Source organism: Nymphalis io, chromosome 4 (assembly GCF_905147045.1).
Source record: "Nymphalis io chromosome 4, ilAglIoxx1.1, whole genome shotgun sequence".
NCBI lineage: Eukaryota > Metazoa > Arthropoda > Insecta > Lepidoptera > Nymphalidae > Nymphalis > Nymphalis io.
The window spans coordinates 771,627-797,765 of NC_065891.1; the positions used below are offsets into that span (position 1 = coordinate 771,627).

General features: G+C 33.3%; 2 protein-coding genes across 2 annotated transcripts; both read right to left on the reverse strand.

Moving 5' to 3' along the window:
• Positions 1–912: 912 nt before the first annotated feature.
• LOC126781762 (uncharacterized) lies at positions 913–17,414 on the reverse strand. Its single transcript, XM_050506797.1, has 3 exons — positions 17,191–17,414; positions 1,665–1,849; positions 913–1,046 (listed from the first exon to the last, which is right to left on the reverse strand). The coding sequence occupies exons 1-3, from the start codon at positions 17,297–17,299 to the stop codon at positions 1,014–1,016; spliced, it is 327 nt and encodes a 108-aa protein (XP_050362754.1). The 5' UTR covers positions 17,300–17,414; the 3' UTR covers positions 913–1,013.
• Positions 17,415–18,344: 930 nt separating this feature from the next.
• LOC126781691 (zinc finger protein ztf-16) lies at positions 18,345–25,978 on the reverse strand. Its single transcript, XM_050506661.1, has 6 exons — positions 25,693–25,978; positions 25,300–25,424; positions 24,000–24,511; positions 23,619–23,920; positions 23,401–23,528; positions 18,345–21,926 (listed from the first exon to the last, which is right to left on the reverse strand). The coding sequence occupies exons 2-6, from the start codon at positions 25,372–25,374 to the stop codon at positions 21,573–21,575; spliced, it is 1,371 nt and encodes a 456-aa protein (XP_050362618.1). The 5' UTR covers positions 25,375–25,424; positions 25,693–25,978; the 3' UTR covers positions 18,345–21,572.
• Positions 25,979–26,139: the final 161 nt, after the last annotated feature.

Sequence of the window (26,139 nt, forward strand, 5' to 3'; positions counted from 1 at the left end):
ACGTAGGTTGGGCATCAATTGAATCGTGTTTGATCACCGCATGCTATATTACATAGCTATTGCATTTAATAAATAGCACAGCTCTATGTGAAACTATGTTCACGGACACATAAATTAATTATAAAATTATTAGAAAAGCATAGTTTATATATAAAGTATTTATATGAAATATGGGTACACCCTACTAAACACACTGTCCAAATGAGACAGTGCATTTAGAAAAACATATTTTTTACGGATATTGTTGGAATGTTTTGTTCAAAGTAAAACCTATTTGTCAAAATATAGAACAAAATAAATTTCAAATCGGCGAGTACAACGAGTAACAAACACACAACAAGTGACGAATGACCCAACTTTCTACCCCACTCCACGGATAGTTTTTTTCCTTTGAATACACTCGAACCACTTTCAAGTTCTAATCTTTCAATTAATACAAAAACAAAATCGATACAAAATAGGAAAATATATCGAATAACATACATAGAACAAATTACAATTCCACTAGTTTGCGACCCTTGTTCCATTCGTGGTCGGTGATCGGGTATAGATGGAGCGTCCCTCCGTCCCATGTATAACCGATCGGCTAGAAGAATTATCAAAATCAATTAAAAATCTGTGCAGGATATAATTACAGCCTTATTGTTTTTGGATTTAGCTAAAAAAAACGTAATCTAAACATCACTTTTATTATTACTCCGAAAGGTATGTAGTATCAGAATAATCCATCAGTTACGAAATAAGCTATCACAATTTTGTAATAAGCAGTTCTACCAGAATTTATAAAATCACTTGATGTCACTTGCGATTAATTGAAGAAAAAAAAACAACGAGATAAAATCTCTTAACATGAAACTATCTTGATATAACGTCGGGTTATTTCATTTAAATTTTTCACAACTTCTTATAAAATGTACCCCAGTTATATTGCTTAACAGAGCCGTGACTCGGTACCATTTTTCGGTGCAATATTTCACTGTTGCGTTGGACGGAAGGTAATGCTCTCATAGATTTTAAAGGATATTACTTGCGCAACTGCCGACGCGCTGAAAAATAGGGTACAATTTCACGAAGATTCTTGTAGAGAGCACACTGCACTTACGACTCACATTTCATATTTCTTTTAGTCCCCGGCCGAGTTGTGCCGGATTTAGTTTCTTGTAAAAAGTATATTATACCGCATGGCAACAAATAGTTGAAATATTTTAAATATCCCTTTGTTGTCCTAATCATCAAATGTAGATAGTTAATTCTCTTTTATTCATCAAAAAAATGTACAGTCAATGTTACAAGTACAATGAAAAGAAACTATTGACGTCCTAACTGGTTGACTTAGTAACATGTACTAAGGATCGTTAGCCCTTCACCCCTTTGAGTCGAAGACAAGTTTAACTGAATAATAATAATAATTATTATTATTATTAAAATTTAGTTCAATTTAACAGTAATATATAAATATACTGTTCAAATAAATAAAGGTTTTGCAAACAATAAAATAAAGGTTTTATTAAACAATTCTTTTACTTAATTAAAGTATCAGAATATTTACATAATTTTTTTTATATTGTTAGGGCTGACTTGAAAGTTAGTTAGTTAGCTTAGTAAAGAATTCATAAAAGCACTACAAGCAAAAGCGTATTTAAGATAACATTTAATATACTTACAAGTGCAACAGAGTTGTTGTTCTGCTGCAACCATCGCAGTATGGCACTGGCGGTAGTGAAATCGGGGCGCGGTGGTGGCGGGATGGCGTGCTGCAACGAGGACGCGAGCTGCTGCGCCAACTCCAACGCTCGGGCTCTCGCGGCGCGGCCCGGTCCTGTTCCGCCCGGACCCGTACCTCCTGCCTCTATAACAAAATACTAATTTAAATTCTGTCCGATAAACGCAAACCATTACATTAGTTGTTACCGGCCATATAGTGACTATATACCGTAACAGCCTGTGATTGTCCAACTGCTGGTCTAAATTCCTCCTCTCCATTTTTTGAGGACGATATACAGCGGATGGAAATATAGATAAAGCTCAGTGGCGTGCCATTGGAGAGGCCTATGTTCAGCATTGGACGAGAACGTGGATGATGATGATCCTGATGGTATTCTTACTTGTTTAACCAATTTAAATAATGTTTTTCTGTCACGCGATATTTATTTTTTATACCTCGAAGGTTTTATTCATCGAAGTCAATCCACCGGATACGTCACCTGTTTCCATTACTGGCGCTGTCTCATTTAAGCAGCGTGTTTATAAGGCTGACCCATATTGAATACACGAACTTTGACACTTAATTACAACTTAATATTAGAATCGATCGCGGCCAACGCCAGGCAATTTCTTTCACATTATATATATATATATATATATATATATATATATATATATATATATATATATATATACCTTATAGAATAGGAAGGCGGACGAGCATATGGGCCACCTGATGATAAGTGGTCACCAAACGCCCTTAGACATTGGCATTGTAAGAAATGTCAACCATCGCTTACATAGCCAATGCGCCACCAACCTTGGGAACCAAGATTTTATGTCCCTTGTGCCTGTAATTACACTGGCTCACTCACCCTTCAAACCGGAACACAACAATATCAAGTATATATATATATATAATGCTGTTTTGCGGTAGAATATCTGATGAGTGGGTGGTACCTCCCAGACGAGCTTGCACAAAGCCCTACCACCAGTGAAAATGTCTGATTTCATATTATAACTATTTATATAAAGATAATTTATAAATTACTCTTATATATAATTTTTCAATGATCGTTTGTCGTTCAAATTCCACTGCCTCTCTTAAATTAAATTACTAATTAAACTACAACAAGATGTATACTTGGCGAACATAAAGCTAATAAACGGGGTGGAGACGATATAACTTACCGACACATTTAAATAGTTTTAATATCTTCATTTGTATTTAAAAGAGTTTATATTGCATTTTCTTATTATAATTTTTTTATGATAAGAAAAAATTGCATTTATAAAACTCTGCGCCGAATTGTCTCGCGTTACACACATTATATTTATCTATTTATCTAATATTCGATTACGTAATTAAGTGATAAAGGTTGATTTTTTAAACATATTTAATTTATTATTGGTAAAAAAGAACTTAACAAGGAAGTCGGTATTCGCTGGCGAATTTGTTCATCCCTTGATGTAACTACAGCGACGTAATTGGCTCAAAAGGGTTGCAATTTAATAATGGGAATAGCGATAAACTGCTGCCTAGAAAAGTAATAGTAACGAATAAAATTTAACGACATCCTTCATACTACCGACGACTTGCAGACTTGAAGTTTTAAGTGGCGTTCTAAATTAATGAACTAAGTTGAGTGTGCCATATGTTGTGTGAAAACCAAGTTGGCGTAAACGGAAAACTCGAACAGAAAAGGGAACATATGAAATTATATGAGTAACTTTATTTGGTTGATGGCTCATGTATGACGTAGTTTAGGTGCAAATAGTAAATTCGTCTATGTTTTTTCGTGTAACAAAACCAAATACGGCGCAAATAATTTTATATGTACGTCGTGCATATAACGCCGTGAAATTTTTCATGGCAATGGAAGTAATTTTAAAAACATCTTTAAAAATATATTTTTTATTTATTGTTTTTCTTTATTTTGTAACCGTTACAGTTGTGACTTTTTTTATAATATTTTTTTTCCAGGTTAAGGTTAGATTAGATATTATTGATCGCATTCTTCATTATGCTTTACACATCAAGCATAAAACCAACGTCATGTGATTGATTTACTAGAATGTAACAGACATTAGTTTACTAAGAAATAATCTAAAATCGTGTATTATTTTTTCTACTTCTTATAACATAATGGCGGCATTTGTAACATTTTTTTTTATTTAATAGGAACACTAATTATATAGTTATTAAATGGTGGCATACATAACATTCACAGAGAAAAAATCAACTTCAGATATGTATATCAATTATAAGTGTACACAACTTTCACAAAGTATCGCGTCAACATAATATACATTAACAAATAATTATTATTCACCTATGCTTTCTTCGTTAACACAATATGAAAAAAAACATCAAAAAATAAATAAAAATAAAATTAAATATTCTATTTTTTTATTTTTTTTTCTATTTCTAAATATATTTATGTCATATCAACCCGCTAGCTTCCAATCCTTTTCCTAAAATGAAGAGAAGGCCTTAGTCCAGCAGTGGGACACTGACTTTTACTCACTATATTAATATCATAATTTATTCACAAGATATTGAAAATTCCGACAAAGTACAAATATGTAGATATAGTGCAAGTTCTATGTATAAATATCACATAATTTAGTTTAAAATTTGAGTACGGGTAATATAGTCCAATCTAAACCTTTGATGAGACTAAATTTAAACAAAAAGAGGGGCGCGTGTAATGAAATGAGAATATAAATTATACATATATTTATTTATATAAGAACATTGAGATACTTTATATATCAACATAGTCAGAAGTTCACAAGCGAATGCTGCCAAAACAATAGTATTATACAACATAATCAAGAAAATAGCAGGAAAGATTTGTAAATGTCAAAAATGTCTACAAAAAACCAACGGCAGCTTCTTCTGTGATTAATAAGTAAAAATACAAGTCAGTAAGACTTTTGGCTCGATAATGATTTTATTTATATTAATATTTTTTATAAATAAATATTATGATGTCAGAGTATAATTTAATCGTATTGTACCAGCACTACATATTATAGAACAAAGTTCGTCGCTACGTCTGCTGGACGCGTTTAATTCAAAATCTGGAGAAAGATTTTATACGGTTTTAGCAATTGATGGAGCGATTCATGAAGACGGTTTAGGTGGATAATTCATGAAGGTTTTATGTAAACTGGCTGAAATATGCCGATGATTGTTTAGGATATCAAATAAAATCGTACCAACTGGGAAGCTTAACTGGTGTGCGCCGTGTAAACAAACAGAGATTATATCGTAATATTATGTACGACATAAACATTGTATGTAGAACCCTTAATATACCCGTGTAAAGCCGGGCCGGGTATCTAGTAAATAGTATTATCACGACGAGCGATCTCCGCGCCAACTTAGCGAGCTTAAGCTGTGCTATTACGAGTACATTTTGCCGCAGGCTCTACGACATTTTCTTATGCATTCTCTTAAACATCTTTATCTCCATGCTGTTGGTCTAAATTACAAAATGTAAGCGCAACATGACGATGTTTTTTTTTTTAAATCTTAATACCGAGTAACAAATAATAGTCAAATCAAGCGCTGTTTTTTCATTTTTATTATTATAATATAATATATAAAATGCTCTATGTGAATTGTCTATAAAGGGTAAAAAAAATTCTGTCCCGGATTATTTTGAAAACATCCCCGAAATCTAAAAAGTAGCATATAAAGTTTTTGTGTATCTATTTTTACAGTCAACGTTCAGTAGAAAAGAACTCGACCCGAGTTTTTCTCCAACTTTATATAGCCAATGTCAATCGGCTGAGTTTTTGGAGCGACACAGAAAGAAAAAACGAAACTAAAAGATTTGATTACAACCAAAATCAGAATTATACTTTATTCTAAGAGGCTATCCTATAAACTCTTTCGGAACGTAATTTTACATGGTTGAATTGAGCTTTAAACTACAAACGATTCGGAAGGTAAATCCGAGAAGAAACAGCAAAAAAAAATCACTACTTAAATGTATATTAATTAAAATTAATTTTCCTTGAAAATTCAAGGAAAATTAAAAAAAACTGGCTCATGACTTTTTATAAAATAGTTAGAATGAAACGAGCTTGATAATTTTCTAAATTTAATTGGATATTGTACACAGTAATAAGATTTATCACTTAATAGTTAATGGCAAATGTATAAAAGTTAATTTATCTGAAAGATTTTATCTGCACAGTATTTGTAAAAGCTTAGGTTTGTTCCTAATACTATTTCCAATTAATGATAGAAATTTATAAAGACTGTTGTCAATATAAATTATTTATATAAATTTTATTAAGATAAAAAATGTATAATAATTTCTATAAATGAAGATAATTATTATATTTAACCATAAACATAGAACATGACGGAAACAGACACGAATTTAGAAATACTTACAAAACATTGTTTTGGGAAGAAAGAAGCAAATGAGAAAGAACGTAATACAAGCTTTACAAGGGTCTCACAAAAGCTTAATTACTTACAAACCTTACGGCACAATTATTACGACAAGCCCCCAACGGCTGCGATACAAACGGCATACTAGCTAATACCCCGGATTACGATGCTCGGTTGTCTTCACTTGCTAAGCATCGATCGATGTCTGCATGCAGGTAGGTATAGAGATTAGTGAAACGATGCCGACGTTCCTTCGCCTGCCTTGTGGTCTGCATCAAAGATTCCTCTTACGACCAGCTATTCAATATAGCAGGGGTTCCCAGCACGTGGACCGCGGACATATTGCGAGTTTCTTTAAGAAACACCAGCAAAAAAAATGCACACTTAAAAACTGTTCTTTAATGGAACAACCTCTTCATAGCTACACTGCGCCTTCAATATGATACGAGGTTTGTTTTACTTTCCATATTAAAATAATTTCGCAAATAAGTTTTCCTTTCTCATCATCATTACTGGTTGTGCTAACTCGTCTGGGTGGGTACGACCCACTCATCAGATATTTTACCGCTAAGCAGTGGTACTTGTTATTGTTGTGTTTCGGTTTGAAGGGTGAGTGAGCCAGCATAGGGACATGCACAACATAATATCTTACTTCCCAAGGTTGGTGGCGCATTGGCGATGTAAGCGATGGTTACCATTTCTTAGAATGTCAATGTCTATGGGCGTTGGTGACCACTTATCATCAGGTGGCCTATTTGCTCGTCCGCCTACCTATACTATAAAAAATAAACATCAGAGCCCTCTAATTAAAAAAAAATTGGCCCCCTTGATTAAAATTTAAAGCTCACAACTGCTCACTATCGTAGGCGCCACAAAATATTCAAGCTTAGTGTTTCCCGGTGTCCATTAGATTGAGAACCACTGCCATGAGCACTTTAACGTCTATTATGAAAATGCCGATCACAATCGACTATTCAAATTCCTTACACATGCAAAATTCAATTATATAAAATTATATTTTCCTAAGATATAATCTATATTTTTAATGTACGCACACTCAGAAGTGTAGTTTGTCGTTGTGTGAGCTAGCGAGGGAGCGTACTGTGCGTGTTTCTGCGTTTTATTTGCGCACGACCCACGACCACGGACATCGACACATCGCACCAAGGCTCTTCTAACGGTGCGTCTGTGTCGGTGTTGACAAAATTACTATCACACTTTTGAAGTTACCAACTCGCGACGGATCCGACGCATCGCACGGACTTGCCTGCGCTTTCACAAAAGATATTCTACTCACGTTGCGTCGGTGTGGGTCGGCGTCCATCCGTAATATCACGTACCGTGGGATGCACTTTTAGATGTAATAAAACTATTTGGGCGTGATGGGGGTCATATTTAAACTTAAATTTGAGTGCAACGTAAATGCTAACATATCAGTGAATGGTCTTATACATTTTTAAATACTATATATTATAAGTATATATTTTGACAATATTTTTACAATAGTAATTATTAAAAATTTGAGGAAAACATATATGAATTTCCATGTTGTTTTATTGATAAAAATAATGCTTATCTTGAGCAATTAAACAAAAAACATATATATATTTTTTAAATATAATGTATATAGGTAGTGTCTAAGAACTTATGCCCGTAAGTCCCTCCCCATTCCAACCGAAACACAACAATATTAATATGTGATAAGCAGGTGGATAATAAATCTAGCAAAACCTAAAGACAATAAATAAACGTTAACAAAAGCAACTATTTAATGCTAAATCTCGAGAGGAAAGTCTTGAATAATTCTGATTTAAATTTGCTTTAATAACCTAAATCGCGAAGCCACATCATAAACCTCAGTTATTTAATTAAATAACGCTTTAGAACTTGGAAATTGTTACAATATATTTATACATTATTAAGAAAATTATGAGACATATGATATACTAGATAAAATCATATACATTTAAGTATCTAGCTATACATCACACGGGTACAATTAAGGATTTACCCTATGCTATATTTACTTAAATAATGAGATTCAAATATTATAAGGCAGTATCACGTCGAGCAATCCATCCGCCTTACTGTAGTATATTTTAACGCACTCCCCACTTATTTTTTATATAAACTTCTAATAAATGAAAAATATAAGCTGTAATGTAAACAAATAAATTTAATTAAAAAAGTCGATTATGTTTTCATTATTTCTAAACACAAAGATTGTTACTTTGTGTTTTCTTTATAATATACATATATGGTGCTGCGGACTATTCTTTCTCTCGGAGACACGAGAAAACATTTTATATAATATTTCTGAAAGACATTTTCCAGTTCAGAAATATAGAAAGTCATCGCGTCTCATCTCTAATAAAGCTTTAGCTTTACTTTTTCAAGCTGGTTAATACAAAACTATATCTTGAAAAATATAAAACCTATAAACTAAAATAGTAAATATTTATATACTGTCCCGGAATTGACATTAATATACATATCATTTGAATTAGTATTAAAAAAATTATTAACGTTTAAAAATATTGAATAGTATAACTTTCGAGACACGTATCTAACATCACAAAGACCATTACAGCGTACTAAAATTTCAGCTCAGACGCTCAGACTTCCAAGTTCAGACTCCGATAGATCACGTGTGAAGAGCTCGTAACCGGTCGAGTGCGTGTCGGGCCTCGTATTACACACCTGCATATTGTGATTAAATCTTACACTTGTGGAGACATTTTTACGCGTATGTTTTAATAATGACCGGTCCTAAATTTAACGAATCATTATTTTACAACAGTAAATTGGTCGACTGACAATTGAGCCACATGATGGAAAGTGATTGGCGCTGTAAAATAACCAAAAATTACTTACATTGCCAATTATACTGGCACCGTGACAGTTCAAGCCGGAACACAACAATACTAAGTACAGTGCCGTTTAGCGATATAATATGTGCAGACTGGGTGGTACATACCCAAGGCTCCCACAATGAACTAATACCAAATAAAGTTACAGGTAAAAATCCTTTATAGTAGATGCCAATAATTTTTACGTCATCTTGCTGTTCAAAAGAACAGTTTTTGGTTACCGACGGCATCCGCTGCATTTCGTTATTACAAACAAGCTTACGTTTCATTTAAATAAATACATAATATAATAAAAATACAAAAAAGCCGAGATGGCCTAGTGGTTAGAACGCGTGAATCTTAAGCGATGATCGTGGGTTCAAGCCCGGGCTAGCACCGCTGAATTTTCATGCGCTTAATTTGTGATTATAATTCATCTCGTGCTTGACGGTGAAGGAAAACATCGTGAGGAAACCTGCCTATGTCTAATTTTATTGAAATTATGTCACATGTGTATTCTACCAACGCGCATTAAAGCAGCGTGGTGCAATAGGCTCTAAACCTTCTCCTCAAAAAATGTTCCACTGGGCTAAGGCCTCCTCTCCCGGAGGCCTTAGCCCAGCAGTGGAACATTAACAGGCCGTTACTGTACTGAATACATAATATTATTAGATTATTATGGATAACATGGTATGGTATATATTCTTATTAGATTACTATGGATAATTTGATTTCAGAAATATATATATTTCAACCATCGTTGCAATTTGCCTATAAAATAATATTATGTTATTGAAATAAACATTTTGACTGTGACTCGTTAAAAGACAATAATCTCACCTCCATTCCATTTGTTTGAGGTCGACGCAGTTTATTTTATAACACTACAAGGAAAAGGATTTGCCAACCCTCGGAAAGATGGAGAGGTAATTTCTCACCACCATACAAATTGTTGAGGTGCTAAGTACTTATGGTGTTTATGTATACACTGGAAATATTCAGGCGTTTCGGCTCTTACGACAGCCGCGGGTTAAGATGGACTTTTACGTTTTCTGTGAAAACCACACGACATTAAATAGGTAAGCTTAGAAATAGAATATACATAATAGAATGGTAACGTAATATCGTCCCCGGATGCGCCTCGTCTGTACATCGTTTATTAACACATCCATTATTTTCACAGCAGAATGTAAATAGACATACATACGGTATTTATACGAAATTAAAAATGTCGTTCTTAATTTTCGGCGCCGATTTTCAGCTTCCATAACTAGTCCATTAGGCTTTTGGGCTAGTGATATTAAAAGTACAACAAATAAAAGTTTATTCATTACGCAGTGCAATTCAAATTCTCTTCGAAGTAACTCCACTCGCGCAAATTATGCGGGAAAAAAACTGAATTGCATCCGTCTAGGAACAATGACGCTTTAGCTGCAGGCACGATAACAAAAAAGACTCCTCCATCATTTTTACATTCATATAATACTCTGTACTATATAAATCAGCATATTAAAAACAGTACAGGCATTCAAGAATCGAACACGCGTAAAATAGATTTAACCGAATCTATAATTATATAGTAATTTCCTTTTGAAATTCGGTATAACATATCTTAATAGCCTAATAGCTAAAAAATATATATTAAAAAGCCGAGATGGCCCAGTGGTAAGAACGCGTGAATCTTAACCGATGATCGTGGGTTCAAACCCGGGCAAGCACCACTGAAGTTTCATGTGCTTAATTTGTGATTATAATTCATCTCGTGCTTTACGGTGAAGGAAAACATCGTGAGGAAACCTGCATGTGTCTAATTTCACTGAAATTCTGCCACATGTGTATTCCACCAACCCGCACCGGAGCAGCGTGGTGGAATAAGCTCCAAACCTTCTCCTCAAAAAAGAGGAGAGGAGGCCTTTAGCCCAGCAGTGGGACATTCACAGGCTGTTACGGATATCTTAATAGACACGGTTTAAATTTCAATTTAATAATAAAAGTTTTTTGTGAAAGAAAGGAGACTTTCAAGTATTATGGTGATGTAAATAGTCTGTTTACAGAGCTAGCGGATTTAAACAGCGTCCTGTCGCGAGAACGTATTTTAGACAACGATAGATACACGTGTCTGCAGTGATGCTGTAATGTAAAAGGTCTGGGGAAGAGAAAAGCCTCCAATCCGATGTTTAGTGACTATATCGTGTTGTTTTTCCTGCCGTTAGTAAAATGCTAGTGAGGGTTACAAATGTAAGTATCAAATATTTATTCAAGGTTAACATCACTTTTATAAATAATAAAAAATATACTTTCTTCAAGTAGTAGACACTTAAAACCTTTGAATCGTCATGTTAAAAGGTAAATTAATTGTAAACCGATTCTGAATGTAGATTCTACCGGAAAGAACCGACAAGAGACTTTAGTGTTCTCAATTGTTATTAAGTTACATGTATTAATCATATAAAAATTTAATTTATTTGTCAACAATCAACGAATACTAAATCCATTGCTTATCCTCTATATAAGAATATTATTTGTTTAATTTAAGCTAGGCACAAGTGGTAGCTAAGCACCGGTGGTAGGGCTTTGTGCAAGCTCGTCTGGGTAGGTACCACCCACTCATCAGATATTCTACCGCAAAACAGCAATACTTGATATTGTTGTGTTCCGGTTTGAAGGGTGAGTGAGCCAGTGTAATTACAGGCACAAGGGACATAAAATCTTAGTTCCCAAGGTTGGTGGCGCATTGGCTATAAGCGATGGTTGACATTTCTTACAATGCCAATGTCTAAGACCGTTTGGTGACCACTTACCATCAGGTGGCCCATATGCTCGTCCACCTTCCTATTCTATAAAAAAAAAAAGTAATGGTCAAAACATTTTTTTCCCAAAAATTCTTTGATTTTAAAGCAGCCAGGCTTTACAATAAATTAAATAAATTACTCTCTATTTCAAATTTACTAAAATTCGCATACCGAACTATTTAGGTTATGGAATACAATTACGAGAAAAATAACGTTTGTTTTTTCCGAAAAAAAAAACAATGTCACTGGCAGTGCCGTTTTATAAATAGCTGACTTCGTATCTCACTCGTGAAATTTTGAATTGACATGAATATCAGTCAATGTCGCTCTTATTGACGTAACAAAACCTAAAATCACTTAGGTGATACGAGAATGTAGATATATATATACGACATACCCTGCTAAACAAATATTTAAACTTGTTTTTATACTATTGAAATATAATTTAAAAAATATTAAAACATATGACACAGTAGAGTTAAGCGTTACATACAAAAGTACAGGGAGAAAGAACGCAAAAACAAGGCGTGGGCCAAGAACTATTGATACTCGCCAGACAGACTGGGACCGTGGGTATAGATTAATTTGCCCTAGATTTGAGTTTTACAGTTTCATATTTTAAATTCACTTAAAATATAAAATTATATACGGTATACACATTTTAATATCAGCGATCCCAACTTAAGCGACCACTTACACAAACTTAAAAAAAATATACTTTCGATGTTAAAAAATACTAAAATTATTTTCCGTTGTAATTTCTTCTTCTTTCACCAGCACTAGTTTCAGCAACAAAAACATGTGCCAAATTTCAACTGAACCAGTTGAGTGGATGTTATTTCAGTGGCAATAATTGACCCACACATACGTAACTCGTAATAATAGGGCGGAAAAAAGTTTTTTTTTCGTATTTTATATACAATTTTTTTATCATAGTTTATTTACATTTGACACTTTGTAGGTAGTGACATAATGCTATTGTTGTAGAAAACAACAATCGCATTATACGAATACACAGCACACAAACAGCTGTAGTTAAATAAAAGCCTAGAAATGTTATTTAGTGTACGAGTGGTAACGAGAATTTAAATTATGCTAATTCATTACAATCCTTTTGCCTCGTTACCTTTACACACGCCATTACTTTCAGTTATCATGAGTTTTTACATTCCTATACAATTTTCCCGAGAAGCAATCATTTAACCTATTTATTCTCATTCAACTTGAAGAATGAAAGCAATACATTATTCAAGGCATAATTAAGCCGCTATATTATTATGATTTAATGGATTTTCTTTAAAAGATATTACGCTGCTGTTGATAAATTATTTTATAACATGTTAAGGTAATTTATAAATAAAAAAGCCCTCACTATTTTCTTTAGCTTTCAATAAAACAATAACATTTATATAGGTATGTTTATTAGGGAATTGTGAGCAAAATTAAATATTGTCGTTTTATTTCCCACTTACTTTCCAGACACTTACTTTCCTACACAAAATTGTACTCGTAATGTTAACATGTTAATCTATATGTAAATCTGGAAGGTGAGTCTGAATGGTTGAAAGCGATAATCTCAGAAACTTCCGTTCCTATTTGAATAATCATTTGAACATTATATAGTCATTTCCTTGAATAAGTTTAGATTAGACAGACATAATTATTTGTAATAATCTAAATTGAAAGCGAATTAAACAGCAGTACTAAGCTCGAATGCAACAACACGTACCTACACGTAGGTACGTTACATCTTATTATATGCATGAGGATTATTTTGTAGTTTAAAAATTATAAATACATTTTATTGATCCTTGCTGATGTTACGTGTTTTACTGACCCGGTCAATAATAGCTTAGTAGGTCTGTGAGATTGTACCGTGAAATAGACAATAGTAACGTACATACATACGATATAACAGATATTTGATTGACATACGTTGTGGTATTTGAGATTCAGTGTCGACGTCGTTGAATAAGCGTCGGCTGCACGCGTCGAACAGCCACCAGCGGGTGACATGGTCAGGCCACTGCCAACATCCGGGCATTGCGGTACACTCACAATGGCATAATCACAACACACACACACTACACATGCTATGCTTCACTATGCTTCAAATAGAATTCGTAATGAATCCATCACCTCTATAAAGTGACCACTTCAATTTTAATTCACTGGTATATATGTATAAATTGAATTAAAAATATATGTTTTTGTATTGGAAATTCCACAGACAATATGGGAATTATCCGGCTACTTTTATAGCTCAGCGGACAAAGGATGCTGGGTCAGCCCGCTGTAATCAGGAGCTAGTAAAACGATAATATACAAACAAATACGCAACCTGATTTTTTTGCAAACTTCAATAAAGATAAGTAAAATATTTAGTTTACTGAAGAATGTTTTTAAGGATACATTTCTTTTTCCGAATCCATTTTTTTTTAGTTTTTTTTTTATTGTCTAAGATAACATTATTTAGTAACTACTGTATTTTTCTTAATAATCGGTAAAATATAGGTTTTGCCAGCATCATTTCTTCATCGTCATCATTTCAAGTACCTACAGGAAGTCTCTAGGTCTGTATGTCTGTCCTTCTAAACGCGGTAAGCTCAAAAATTATCGAACGGATTCTTGCGTTTTTTATTAATGGACAAAGTATTTCGTGATGGAGGTTTAGGTGTATGATGCATTAAGGTTGTTAAAGATGTTCCCTTGTAAACCGTAATAAGTTGTAAGTTACTTCAATCGCCGCCCATGAACTTAAATAACTACTACTGTTATATAAGAGACTATACTGCTAGTCTAGCTAGTCGTAGTCACTTGTTAAGTAACTAGTAATTTTACATTCAATCTTAAGTCGATCAAAAATTACAAACCTTTTTTTTACTTTGTGGTTGTTTATGGCTCTACTTGCCTTTACAGCAGGGTCTAGAACTAGACTTTGCTTAAAATTTGGGCCATCAAGTACACAGAGTACACATGAGTATCCGTATAGGTTGCAGTGCTTTTAATATTTTTTAGGAACAAAAGCAGAAAAACTATAACTAAGGGGCGATAACTTAGGCTAAAGCGTGACTCTAGGAACCAGTTAAGGTGAACGATAATTATTATTGCCATTTAAATTTTTCTACAGAGATCTAAATGCTCAAATGGGTCGAATTGCCTATTTTGGTAGTTCAGTTGTATTATATCAGTGAGTATTGTACTTTTGATAAACGCACTGCAATTGGAGATTACCCCTAACTCTACGTTCCATATTCACTTTACTGTTTATTATTTTGTTTAATAGCTATTAACAACGCCAAATGGACACACTGTTTCACCAACGATACTGATTATTATTTACGAAATCTTGAAACGAATTCAGAATAGTCTTTTAGACTCAAATTTTATAACCCTATAAAGGAGATATTTCGAATTAGTTTACAAATTGTGCATCTTTAATACAAGATAATATTTTGATATAAATATATAACTTTTTTGTTATTTAAGGCTTATAAAAATAAAATTGTTTAAGCCTATCCCGCGTGAAAAATATTTTATCTTATTTACAGCATCCATTTCTTTCCGTTTATATCCCAATACTAATGCAGATTTCGTATTCTATATAATATCATCCCTTAATTGATTGCCTGTTAAGTGAATGATACGACTAACTTTATATAACGCTACATTCGATAATATTCAGCTTTAATAATCAACATAATATATATTTACATTCACGTTCTTAATTATTTCTTATCTTAAAATTAAAATATAGTTACATAATATTTTTCGGCTTTTAATATCGTCATGCGTAAATATTTAAAGCGTAAGATCTCGCGATAAAAACATCAGAATCGTTTATCTTTGCGTTCTTGATGGGTTTACGTGAAAGTAGCCGTGCAAAATATATTAATATTTTACACCGTTTATAGGTACCTTAAGGACGTTTGCACATTCATTTTACCAAATATCAAATAAACATTTTTACATTATATATTTTTAGTAAAGATTGAACCATACTAACGCAAAATTAACACTTGTCAGGGTTTTTACTTAATTGTTTATTACTATTTTTAAGAAATATTATATTACGAAAGTTAAAATTATTGTTATCGTAACATTTTGATTAATACATTAATTATTTTATAATATGGCGTTTACTTTATAAAAAGAATAAAAAAGGTATAATGTCACGTGCAGGGCTACACACGGCAGCGGTTTGATCGCGCGGGTTATAAACGCGTTTTAAAACGCACGTGGCGTTTCTGCCGCGAGCGTTTTCGCGAGCGAAACGTCGGGACTGACTACGTCCATACGTGCGGCGAACAGCGGCCGACTGGCGCCAACACCCCTCGTTCAACAGTTTGCACCCTCCCTTACACCCCTATTACTATGAATATATTTCAGCAATAGATAACAATCGTATTTTATCTCACGTCACAGTTTTTAACTTATTTTTTATTACAAAATTATACAATTATCGACTAAAACAATATAATATTTTGATTCTAATATATATATACTAAATAAAGACAAATGAGAAATATATTTTTGTTTTTTAAATTTAATTTTACTTTTTAAACATTTAACTACAAAACATTTAGTACTAATGTTACAAGCATTAAATCATCTCAACCAATAATGTTCATCGTATTATAATGAATAGAAAATAATAAACATTAAAACCATAAATGTTATTAGTTGTTTGCAACTAATAGACAGGTTTTCAAATAAACTTACTTCAAAAAGATTAAAAGTGTAAATATTTTAGTTTGTCTAATTGAAATTTCCTAAGCTTATAGTACATTTCACTGGCAAAATGTTTTACCTAATACTTTGTGTTTTATTTTTGTGTTCATTCAGAAAAATCAAGTAAATAAGAAATGTTTATCTTGTAAATCTTATAAAGCAATTTAATAATAAAGCATATAACAGTTATTTAAGTAAATGTTAATATATTTTTATAAGAAAGTTAATTAAGTTTCAAAGTGGATAATTGTGAACTATGACAAATCAAAACTTTATGTATGTAAATTTAGTTATCGTTGATTTTTTTTATCAAAACATCTGTAGTTGCTGCACAAGCAATGAGTATATATTATCAATAATATATACTCGATGCTTTAATTATTAAGTAAATATTGAAATCAGCAATAACAACTGAGAGACAGTAAAAATCATGTATATATATTATTAAATGCAGTCGGTATTGATACAAATTGTTAATATAATTAAAATATGTGATACAGAGAAATCGTTGATTATCTCCTTACGATTCTGATAAACTTATTTTATGATACAGTTTTTATATAAATTATATAGATAAATTTTGGCAATCAGGAAATGGAGACCTAAATGTTCAGTCAAGCATGCTGAAGTTTATACTAAGTGAATGGGAGATTTTCATTATTAGCAGCTATATTAATTATGTAATTTAATTGCCACATACCGGCTATAATTCCGTCCATCTGCAGTAAAGCAGCTTCCAACAACTTCGCGGGATCCGATTCAGGCGAAGTCGGATTGTTATCGCCATCAACTTGCGCCGTTTTACCCATTACACTTTCACAATTATCTTCTGAAATTAACTAAATAAATAACTCAAAATAAACGGAAATAAAATAAAAAGAAAAAGTTATCTTAGATATCTAAAAAGTTTAGGTCAACAAAACTTTGACAACCAAACTTGCTTGTTGACAGTCGTAACTCGACAGTAAATTTTTTTAATAACTTTTTATGCAACAGATCGCACTGTATTCTGCCAAAACAAAGACATGCTTCGTCAAGTAGACAAATAATTATATCTTTTATAATTTGATAATATCCAATATTTCTTCATAGATGAGAAATTAATAAAATAAAAAATACTCACATGATTATATAATAGTGTAATTTATTCTAAGCTGTAACATCGTAAAAAAATCTGAATATGCTACATAGTTAACCAACATTTTAACTTTTTTGTATTTAATAATTTTAGCAAAACTGAAAAATATATAGCCAAATTAATCTAAAAGATCAGCAAAGAAAAATGCTAATTATAACCACAATTTTGATGGCAAACAAAGAGGTCCCAGGTCAGTTTAAAATATTTGGGTTATGCCAGAACAGTACAGGAGATAGTTACAGGCAGAATGGTTAGATGCAGGGACAAGAGATAGTAACAGGTATAAAGGATAGATCTAAGACCTCACGCTCTTAAGGAGTTACTAGTATACTTCTTGCAGTGCCTCGACTACAACAGGTGCAAATCGAAACGGTTGAGCAAAATAAAAAAGTTGTTCCCTATAAAATTAAAATTATGCAAGAAAAAAATGGTAATGATAAAAATTAAAAACCTTTTACTTATGTGGTGATTTAAATATATTTTTTGTAAAAGAAATTCGTCTTTATTATTCCAAAAAGCCAAATATAATCATAGTAAATCTTTTTTTTTTTCAATAGGTGACCTCAACAGTAAGACCTCCTTTGCTCTAGTTACAGAGAAAAATGGATTAACATAAGCAATGTGAATTTGAAAGTTTCTCTTGGCAAATAATTTCAAGGTAGAGAGTAATTAATAAATATAATTTCTATTACATAGGAGCACATAAACACACACACTCTTAATTTATCTCATAGTTTATTTATTAATGTTTCATTAGACCCTTTACCAAATTATTATAAGTAAATAAATAGAACTACATACTCGGTAATAAGTACCATTCATTATATTTCTAGACAATCGTAACAATACGATAATATATTTCAACTGCAAATAAACTTTTCCATTATAAAAAACAAGCAAAACAGCCGTATTGCAAATATTTCACTAAATATATAAATAAATAACATTTCATTTTATTTATTATAATACTTTTGTGTAAATATATAATATTTAATGTGACAAACGGTTAAAAATGCACACACCTCTATGGGTTTGAATAGATTTCGAAAACACGATATTTATATTTTCATTTTATTACTGATCTAAGGCACAATCTGCTAAAAATTGATATTATTTACTATCACTCAAGTTTTTAAAACTGGTAGATCATAAATAGTTCATTCTTTTTATTAAATATTAGTAAAAATATGTTATTATTATTAATAATAATGATAACATAATAAATTTAACAGCAATATTAACTATGATCTCGACTTGCCTACCGTTCCAAAAATATTGTTTTGAAAAAAAAAAAAAAAAAAACAATATACTTACACTATACATTACATTACATTACATTACATTACACACGTAACAACTTAAAACGAAATAAAATGTTGGTAAGCTGTGTTTTGGTATTAAGGTGAGGATGCTACACTATAGCACTTTTTTAAGTTTTATGTGCAAACGTAGCTGGCAATATGCAGTTCACGTAACATTCATAATATTATAATCAAAGTTTACAGATGTGTCATCGATATGCTATTGGCACTCAAAATAATAAAATTTTTTAAACTAATAATAATATTATTGTTATAATAATTTAAAATCGAATACACTGCGTGTACGAATGGCGTGCCAGTGTTGCCGCAATCTACTGCCACATCGATTACATTAATTGTACACTCGACTGTAACCTAAACATCATTACATCGTATAGAACTCTATGTATATTCTCATAATCAATATCACGTCAAGACTTTGTTGATCATATCTTGAAATACTGCTAACATTTAACTACACAATTGACGTTCTCTTGCATAAATTGCTTTAAAACAATTACAATTGTCATCGAAATATATATATATAACATCTAATACCACACAAAAATAGAACATTAAATTGCAACAATAAATCAATGATCATTAATAAAAGGCAGAAGTTAATTTCGCGTTTGACATCTGCTTAACCCCTTATTAATGTAGCAATGATTTTTAAACATACAATGAGACAATAAATTTAACTACTACGTAAACCTCTGTTATTCTGAAACATTTTTTTTTTTTATAATTATGATCTCTCCTTAACTGTTTATACTAAAATCTATAAATATATTATCTCTATTAAATATTAAAGGCAATATCTATCGTTACATATGGACGGATTAATTAAAGGCGCCCAATGGGGGTTACCGATTAATAATATTAATAGTTCTCATTAAGTAAACGTAAACTTAACGCTAGCCCTCGGCGCAGCGGTTGCGACCAAATAATTATCCAAGTCTAAACGAAATAATAATAAAAAATAAAAACAACAATGTAATATAATATAAGAATATCTATAAATAAATACGTGTTGCTCGTTCAGGTAACTCTCTGGGCCCCCGACGCTGGACGGACCCTAACACCGCGCTGTCGTAACAAAACATTAATTATACATAAGTTCGTTGGTAAACATAATTTCAGTTCCACCTAAGAAGATTTTTTTTAAACTTAACAGGCAAGACCACAACCGATATTAAGTACTTAATAGCTACAGGAATGTAAATCTCAGGTTATGTTATATACATAAAGTAAATAAACCAATTAAAATAACACATTAAGTACTGCAATCAAAATTTAAATATTTCATCTCGTTATATATTTAAAAAAAAAAATGTCCAATAAAATACTTTCGTTAGTAACCAGTAACCCATTCGGAGTCGTTTCATATCATAAATATGTTAATATAGTTCACCAACATTGAGCATGTTTCGCCTAGCTTACAATATGAAAATATAATAAATACTACACAGAAAAATATAATTTATTAAGTTCGTTTGTTATCTCCAGACAATCTCTTTACGTCACTGATTATATATATATAATCAATGAGGATTTTTTTTGAAAATTAAATAATTATAAGACACCATTATAGCACGCAGGATGATCTCCAGGTCACGAATTTGATGATTATGATGAAAGGATATATTTTGTGCGAGAAACGACGCATTTGTTCCAGCTTTCATGGTTTCGTTGAGCCTTTGTCAAGTCATTGAGCAAGTGCGTTTTACTTATAATGGCTGTTCGTTTCGTTATAGGTTAAACCTAATTGCTAAAATAGACCGCTTTAAGTACAATCACGATGTATCCCTACATCTTTATAATTTAGGAAATAAATAATAATAACAAAAAAAAAAAAACAAAACTTGTACATTAAGTATAAGTCGTGGACTTGCATTACATGCATAAAGTAGATAATATAAATTAATAACGGAATGTAGAATTTAAAATTCCGGCCTGTTCGTCGATCACAATCGGAATTAAAAGGCTATGCCTCTTATACACATTCATCTCAAGAGCGAAATGTAAAAATATATTAATTTGTACACACTTCACATGTTTTAATAAAAATTTGTAAAATTCACTATCGCACCAAAAAATATTCTATACCGTTTTGAATAACATCCATGTACGTTCAAGTACAGAAAAATTAAATAATAAATAAAATCTTTATAAGACAATAATATTTTTTTAAGTATCACTTCATTCCCCGTCTACTTCATTTCTTTTTTTTTTAAAGTCAATCTCAATACAAAATGGAATGCATAGATACAATTTGGAATGTCAATTTCTGGACGACAAACACTATAATCATAAATCGGGAACTCACCCAGGATCGACACGACTCCTAAGACTAAAATATCCATACGAATATCCTCGCTCGATTACCTATAATTACCACTAAATAACCTTCAAAATAATTTGCACTTTTAAGTTAATCGGCTCCGGGGGGACGGGCGGCGGCCGGCACGCGGCGGGTCCGAAGCGCCTCCACCCGCGAGGTGCCGCAGTCGAACACGAGAATAGAAACGAAAGCGTCGCCCCACGGGGACGGGCAGCGGGCGACGTCCGGCCGCGAGGTGGAGCGCCTCCGAGGCGCCGCCGCGGGACGCCTCAGCGGCGGAGCGTCCCCCCCGCGAACAGTCATTGGTGACTCTTGCTGAGCAGGTGGGAGTTGAACTCGTAGACGTTGCAGCACTGCTCGCCGCAGATGTTGCACTTCCAGGGGTTGGAGTCGCAGTGGCAGCCCTTGTGCAGGAAGTAGAGCGTGGAGTCGGGGAAGGTGATGGCGCAGAAGGCGCACACGAGCTCGGCCGGGTCGGCGGCGGGCGGCCCGTCGGCCGGCGCCGCGCGCGCCGCCCCGCGCCGGCCGCGCGCGCCCATGCGGCGCCGCAGGTCGTCGCGCAGCAGGCTCTTCAGCGGAGACACCTTGATGAGCGACGCGCGCTTGTCGGCCTCGCCCGCGCCCGCGCCGCCCTCCTCCTGCGCGGCGGCCTCCTGCGCGTTGCAGTTTTATCGTTATCGGCATCGTTTAAATCTAGGGGCTGAAGTTTACTGGTGGCTTTGTGCGAGCTCGTCTGGTCCCACCCACTCGTCAGATATTCTACCGCAAAACAGCGGTACTCGGTGTTGTTGTGTTCCGGTTTGAAGTGAGTGAGCCAGTGTAATTACAGGCACGAGGGACATAAAGTAAGAATTTCCAAGGTCGGTGGCGCATTGGCTATGTAAGCGATGGTTGACATTTCTTACAATGGTAATGTCTAAGGGCATTTGGTGACCGCTTACCATCAGGTGGCCCATATGCTCGTCCGCCGTTATATTCTATAAAAAAAAAACGTTTTCCTTGGTTTTCTACCGAGGAACCTGTAAACTACCCACTGGGAGAATGCAAGTATCTGACGAACATATTTTTTTGACTCTGAATATGAGGACTGAAATGTTCGAGCGAGAGATACGTTATCGATTGAAAAGTGAACGTCATTCCACTGAGCGCGTCTCCGCCCAAATCGTTACCGATTTTGTTTTAAGATTTTATTTTCGTATTTGATTTTAACCTTAGTTCAACATCAATATATTTTGACGCAACTGTGGAAAGGATCTTTTAAATACCTACTAAATCGGTGAAAAATTGCCATCGAACAGATCAATTATTGAATTTTTTAGTAGATATTTAAAGCCAATAGAAGCAGCACGGAATATCCCAAAATTGCAGATAATCCTAAATCAATAATGTTCAACTCTCTGTCTCTCTCTCTCTGACTTAAAACTATTATTACAAAAATTTAACAACATTTCAGCTGAGAGCTTGACTTTGTGTGGTTAAATTTTATAAAACAAACATCGGATCATAATATACAAAAAACTCAGGCGAATATTAAACGTAAGTAACAACATGATACAAAAAAAAAATGAAATTGCGAAGTCTAAATCCGATAGGATCCAATTAGGAAAGAAAAGATTGGCTTTCATCGAAAGTAAATTCATATTAACACTATTTAGAGACGTTTCGCTTTGTTAGATTTAAATAAAGACACACAAAGCCAATAAATTAACATAATGAAACGATAAATTATAAATCTGTAACTCTACAGAAACGCATGTTTTGAGAAACACCATTGACTTTTTTTATAAACTGAGGTAGAGTCGCCTCAATCAATAGCATTGAACGTTCAAACGGAGCTAATTGGCACCGTTGACCAAATAGACGTCACGCGAACGACCTAGTCCAAGTGCAGTTATTTACACCGTAACAGCCTGTGAATGTCCCACTGCTGGGCTAAAGGCCAGTGGGATATTAACAGGCTGTTACTGTATACATTTATTTCTCCTGTGCGAAGCATGGAAAAAAAGCTAACACAAACACAGTATGTGTGTTTGTTTTCAGACTAGTATAAATTTTGCCTACATATACGTTAATATATACTTTTAGTGATTCTATTTTATATTTTATAAGCATACAATTATCAATTACCTGTTTAATGGGTATCAGCGTTATGGAAGGTGTAATATTGGTGGGAAGGCCAGCAGAAAGTGAACTACTGGCTACGGCACTGTCGCCTGACTGCGGTGAGCTGGGACCCTCGCCATTCATTCGTGTTTCTAAAACCAGACACAAATTTGTTATTTACCACGAAACTTTATTACTTTAAATTACACCATTCTAAATACAAAACATTATAGCTGTCATACCTTGGTTATTTGTCTGCCCCGGGGAGAAGGTCTCGTTATTATCAGCCATAGATATTTCGACGTGTGGAGTTAAGTAGTGCATGGGAGGTGTAGCATTGTCCACTGAGCGAGCTCCATTACTGTCGCCGCTGTCTGAATAAGCGGCGGCCATTGATACAGATAGACCAGAGCCTAATGCACTCAATGCAGAAATTGCACTTGGATCCATAGTGCCATCTGCATAAGCAGCATTGGCAATGCCAGCAGCGAGAAGGGATACAGAGTTATTGCCAGGACCTGGATTATCCAAGTCTATTCCGTGTCTGTAAAAGAATATATAAATTACATTAGCAAAGTTAACGGACTACAAACATAACCATGTTGCTGCTTTTATTTAGTTACCTATTGAAGAAGTGGACCCTGAGGCTCTTCATAGTTGGCGCACGATAACTACAAAGTGGGCAAGTCTTAACAAGATCATGTTGTCCAACGTGTTCATTTTGAAAATGTGCACGCATGGCAATTTGTCGCTGGAATCCTCGGTTACAAATAGGGCAATGGTAAGGCAAGCTTTTTGTGTGAGTTGTGAAGTGTTCCGCTAAGTGATCTTTTCTGAAAAATCTTTTTTGACATACACGACACTCATAGGGTTTAACCCCTGTGTGCCGCATTTTATGTCGACGCATATTCGCGCCATTTGAAAATTTCATATTGCACACATCGCACTCAAATAATTTCCTGTGCGGTCTTGCATCTGCATTTTGTGTGGCTGCAACATTATTGTTATCGGGTGAACACTGTGCCATGTGTGTTGTTAAAGCGCGACTGCTTAATGTGCTAAAGCTGTTACATGTAGTACACTTCAACAGAGTACCGCTACCCCTTTTAGGAGTTTCCTTACTGACTGTAGGTGCCTGAAAGCCAAAAAATGGTAATTTATAGAAACATTGCTAACATGAATGGTTATAGCAAAAATAATTGCCCTAAGTTTGTTTGTTTTTTAAGCAAAATTATTTTATTAATAATAATTACAATTACAATATTATGAAAGCTTAATAATATTCAAAGACAAACATACTATTCAGTACATATATTGACAATATATTTTTTTTAACTATTAGTTCCTCCATCATTTATTTTATGCCAATTAAATTCAAATTATCCTGTTTACCTTTGCAACATATTTTTAAGAGCGAGTTTGTCAAATAAATAATAAGTGTAGTAGAAGTAGAAGATAACTTCTTCTATAGAGCATAAAAAAATGCATCATAATTAATACATTTTCTCTAGCATTTATATGCCAATTGGATGCAAATTATTATCTTCAACTTATATCAAAACAGTAATACTAACTTCTTTTTCATAATTTTAATTGTACATAGATATAATCTCTAAATATATAGAAAGTGGAATATTTTATTAGTGGATTACTTTTATTAAATTAAAAATATTTCACTGAATCATTACTTAAATTGGTTATAATAATAATATATATTTACTAAACTTTTCAACTGATATTTTTATTAAAATATCACATAATAAGTAAAAAGATTCAATACTCACTTAAAACATCAAATATATTTATATATATAAATAAAATGTAATATTTTTTTATAATGTATGGAACTTCAAGCAAGACATTTAAAAAGTTTAATAAATTGACAACAAAACAATTATTCTAAGTTAGATTAGGGATACTAACCGGTTCATTTTTAACAGCTGACAAATTCGGCGACACCGTGCCAGAATCGGCCTCCGTTTCCCCTTTTGATGACATCACATTAGGTCGCGATCTATCTGATCATTACTCTCCCGCCTCGTATATAACTAAAATATAAACACACATCAAGAAGTATTTTATTTCCACTTCAAACACAAATAACAACGTAGTTATTATTTTAAAAAACAAAACTTGACTATATAACTTATTCTAAAAAGAATGGCGAGGTGACCCATTTACGAAAACATACGAATTATCGACTTACGATTAACTATTTATAAAGTTTATCTATTGCATCCTTTGCACTTCTCACAACAAGAAAATCAAGTAACATAATTTGCTTTTCAGCAATAAATGAGAAAACATCGCACTCACTTGATAGCCTGTCTTGATACGTCGACAGCCAGAACAGCGGTATTTTAGGGAGAGATCGCTATGTGGCCTAATTCAATGCTTGAACTCTATGCACAAAATACGTGTTACACGAATAACTGTAAATGCACAAATAAGTGGGTCCCCACCATTAGGTTATGTTAATTGGACATTTAATAACGTTTAACACTTCTTATTTATCCTAAGAAATTCCTATATACTAAAATGAAATCACTAACGTTTATAAGAAACCTATACCCATTCTGTTACACTACTCGTTCATCTACGATGGTTTGGTTCGGATAAATAAAGTATGAACCGAAGATTTTTTTCCTAAATATTTTGTACCTTGCAACACAAATAACCTAATTTAGTTCATTGTCTCTTTTCCACGTTATACTTTTCTAGTACAATAGAAAGAGATAATAATATTCGGATACATCTACAAAA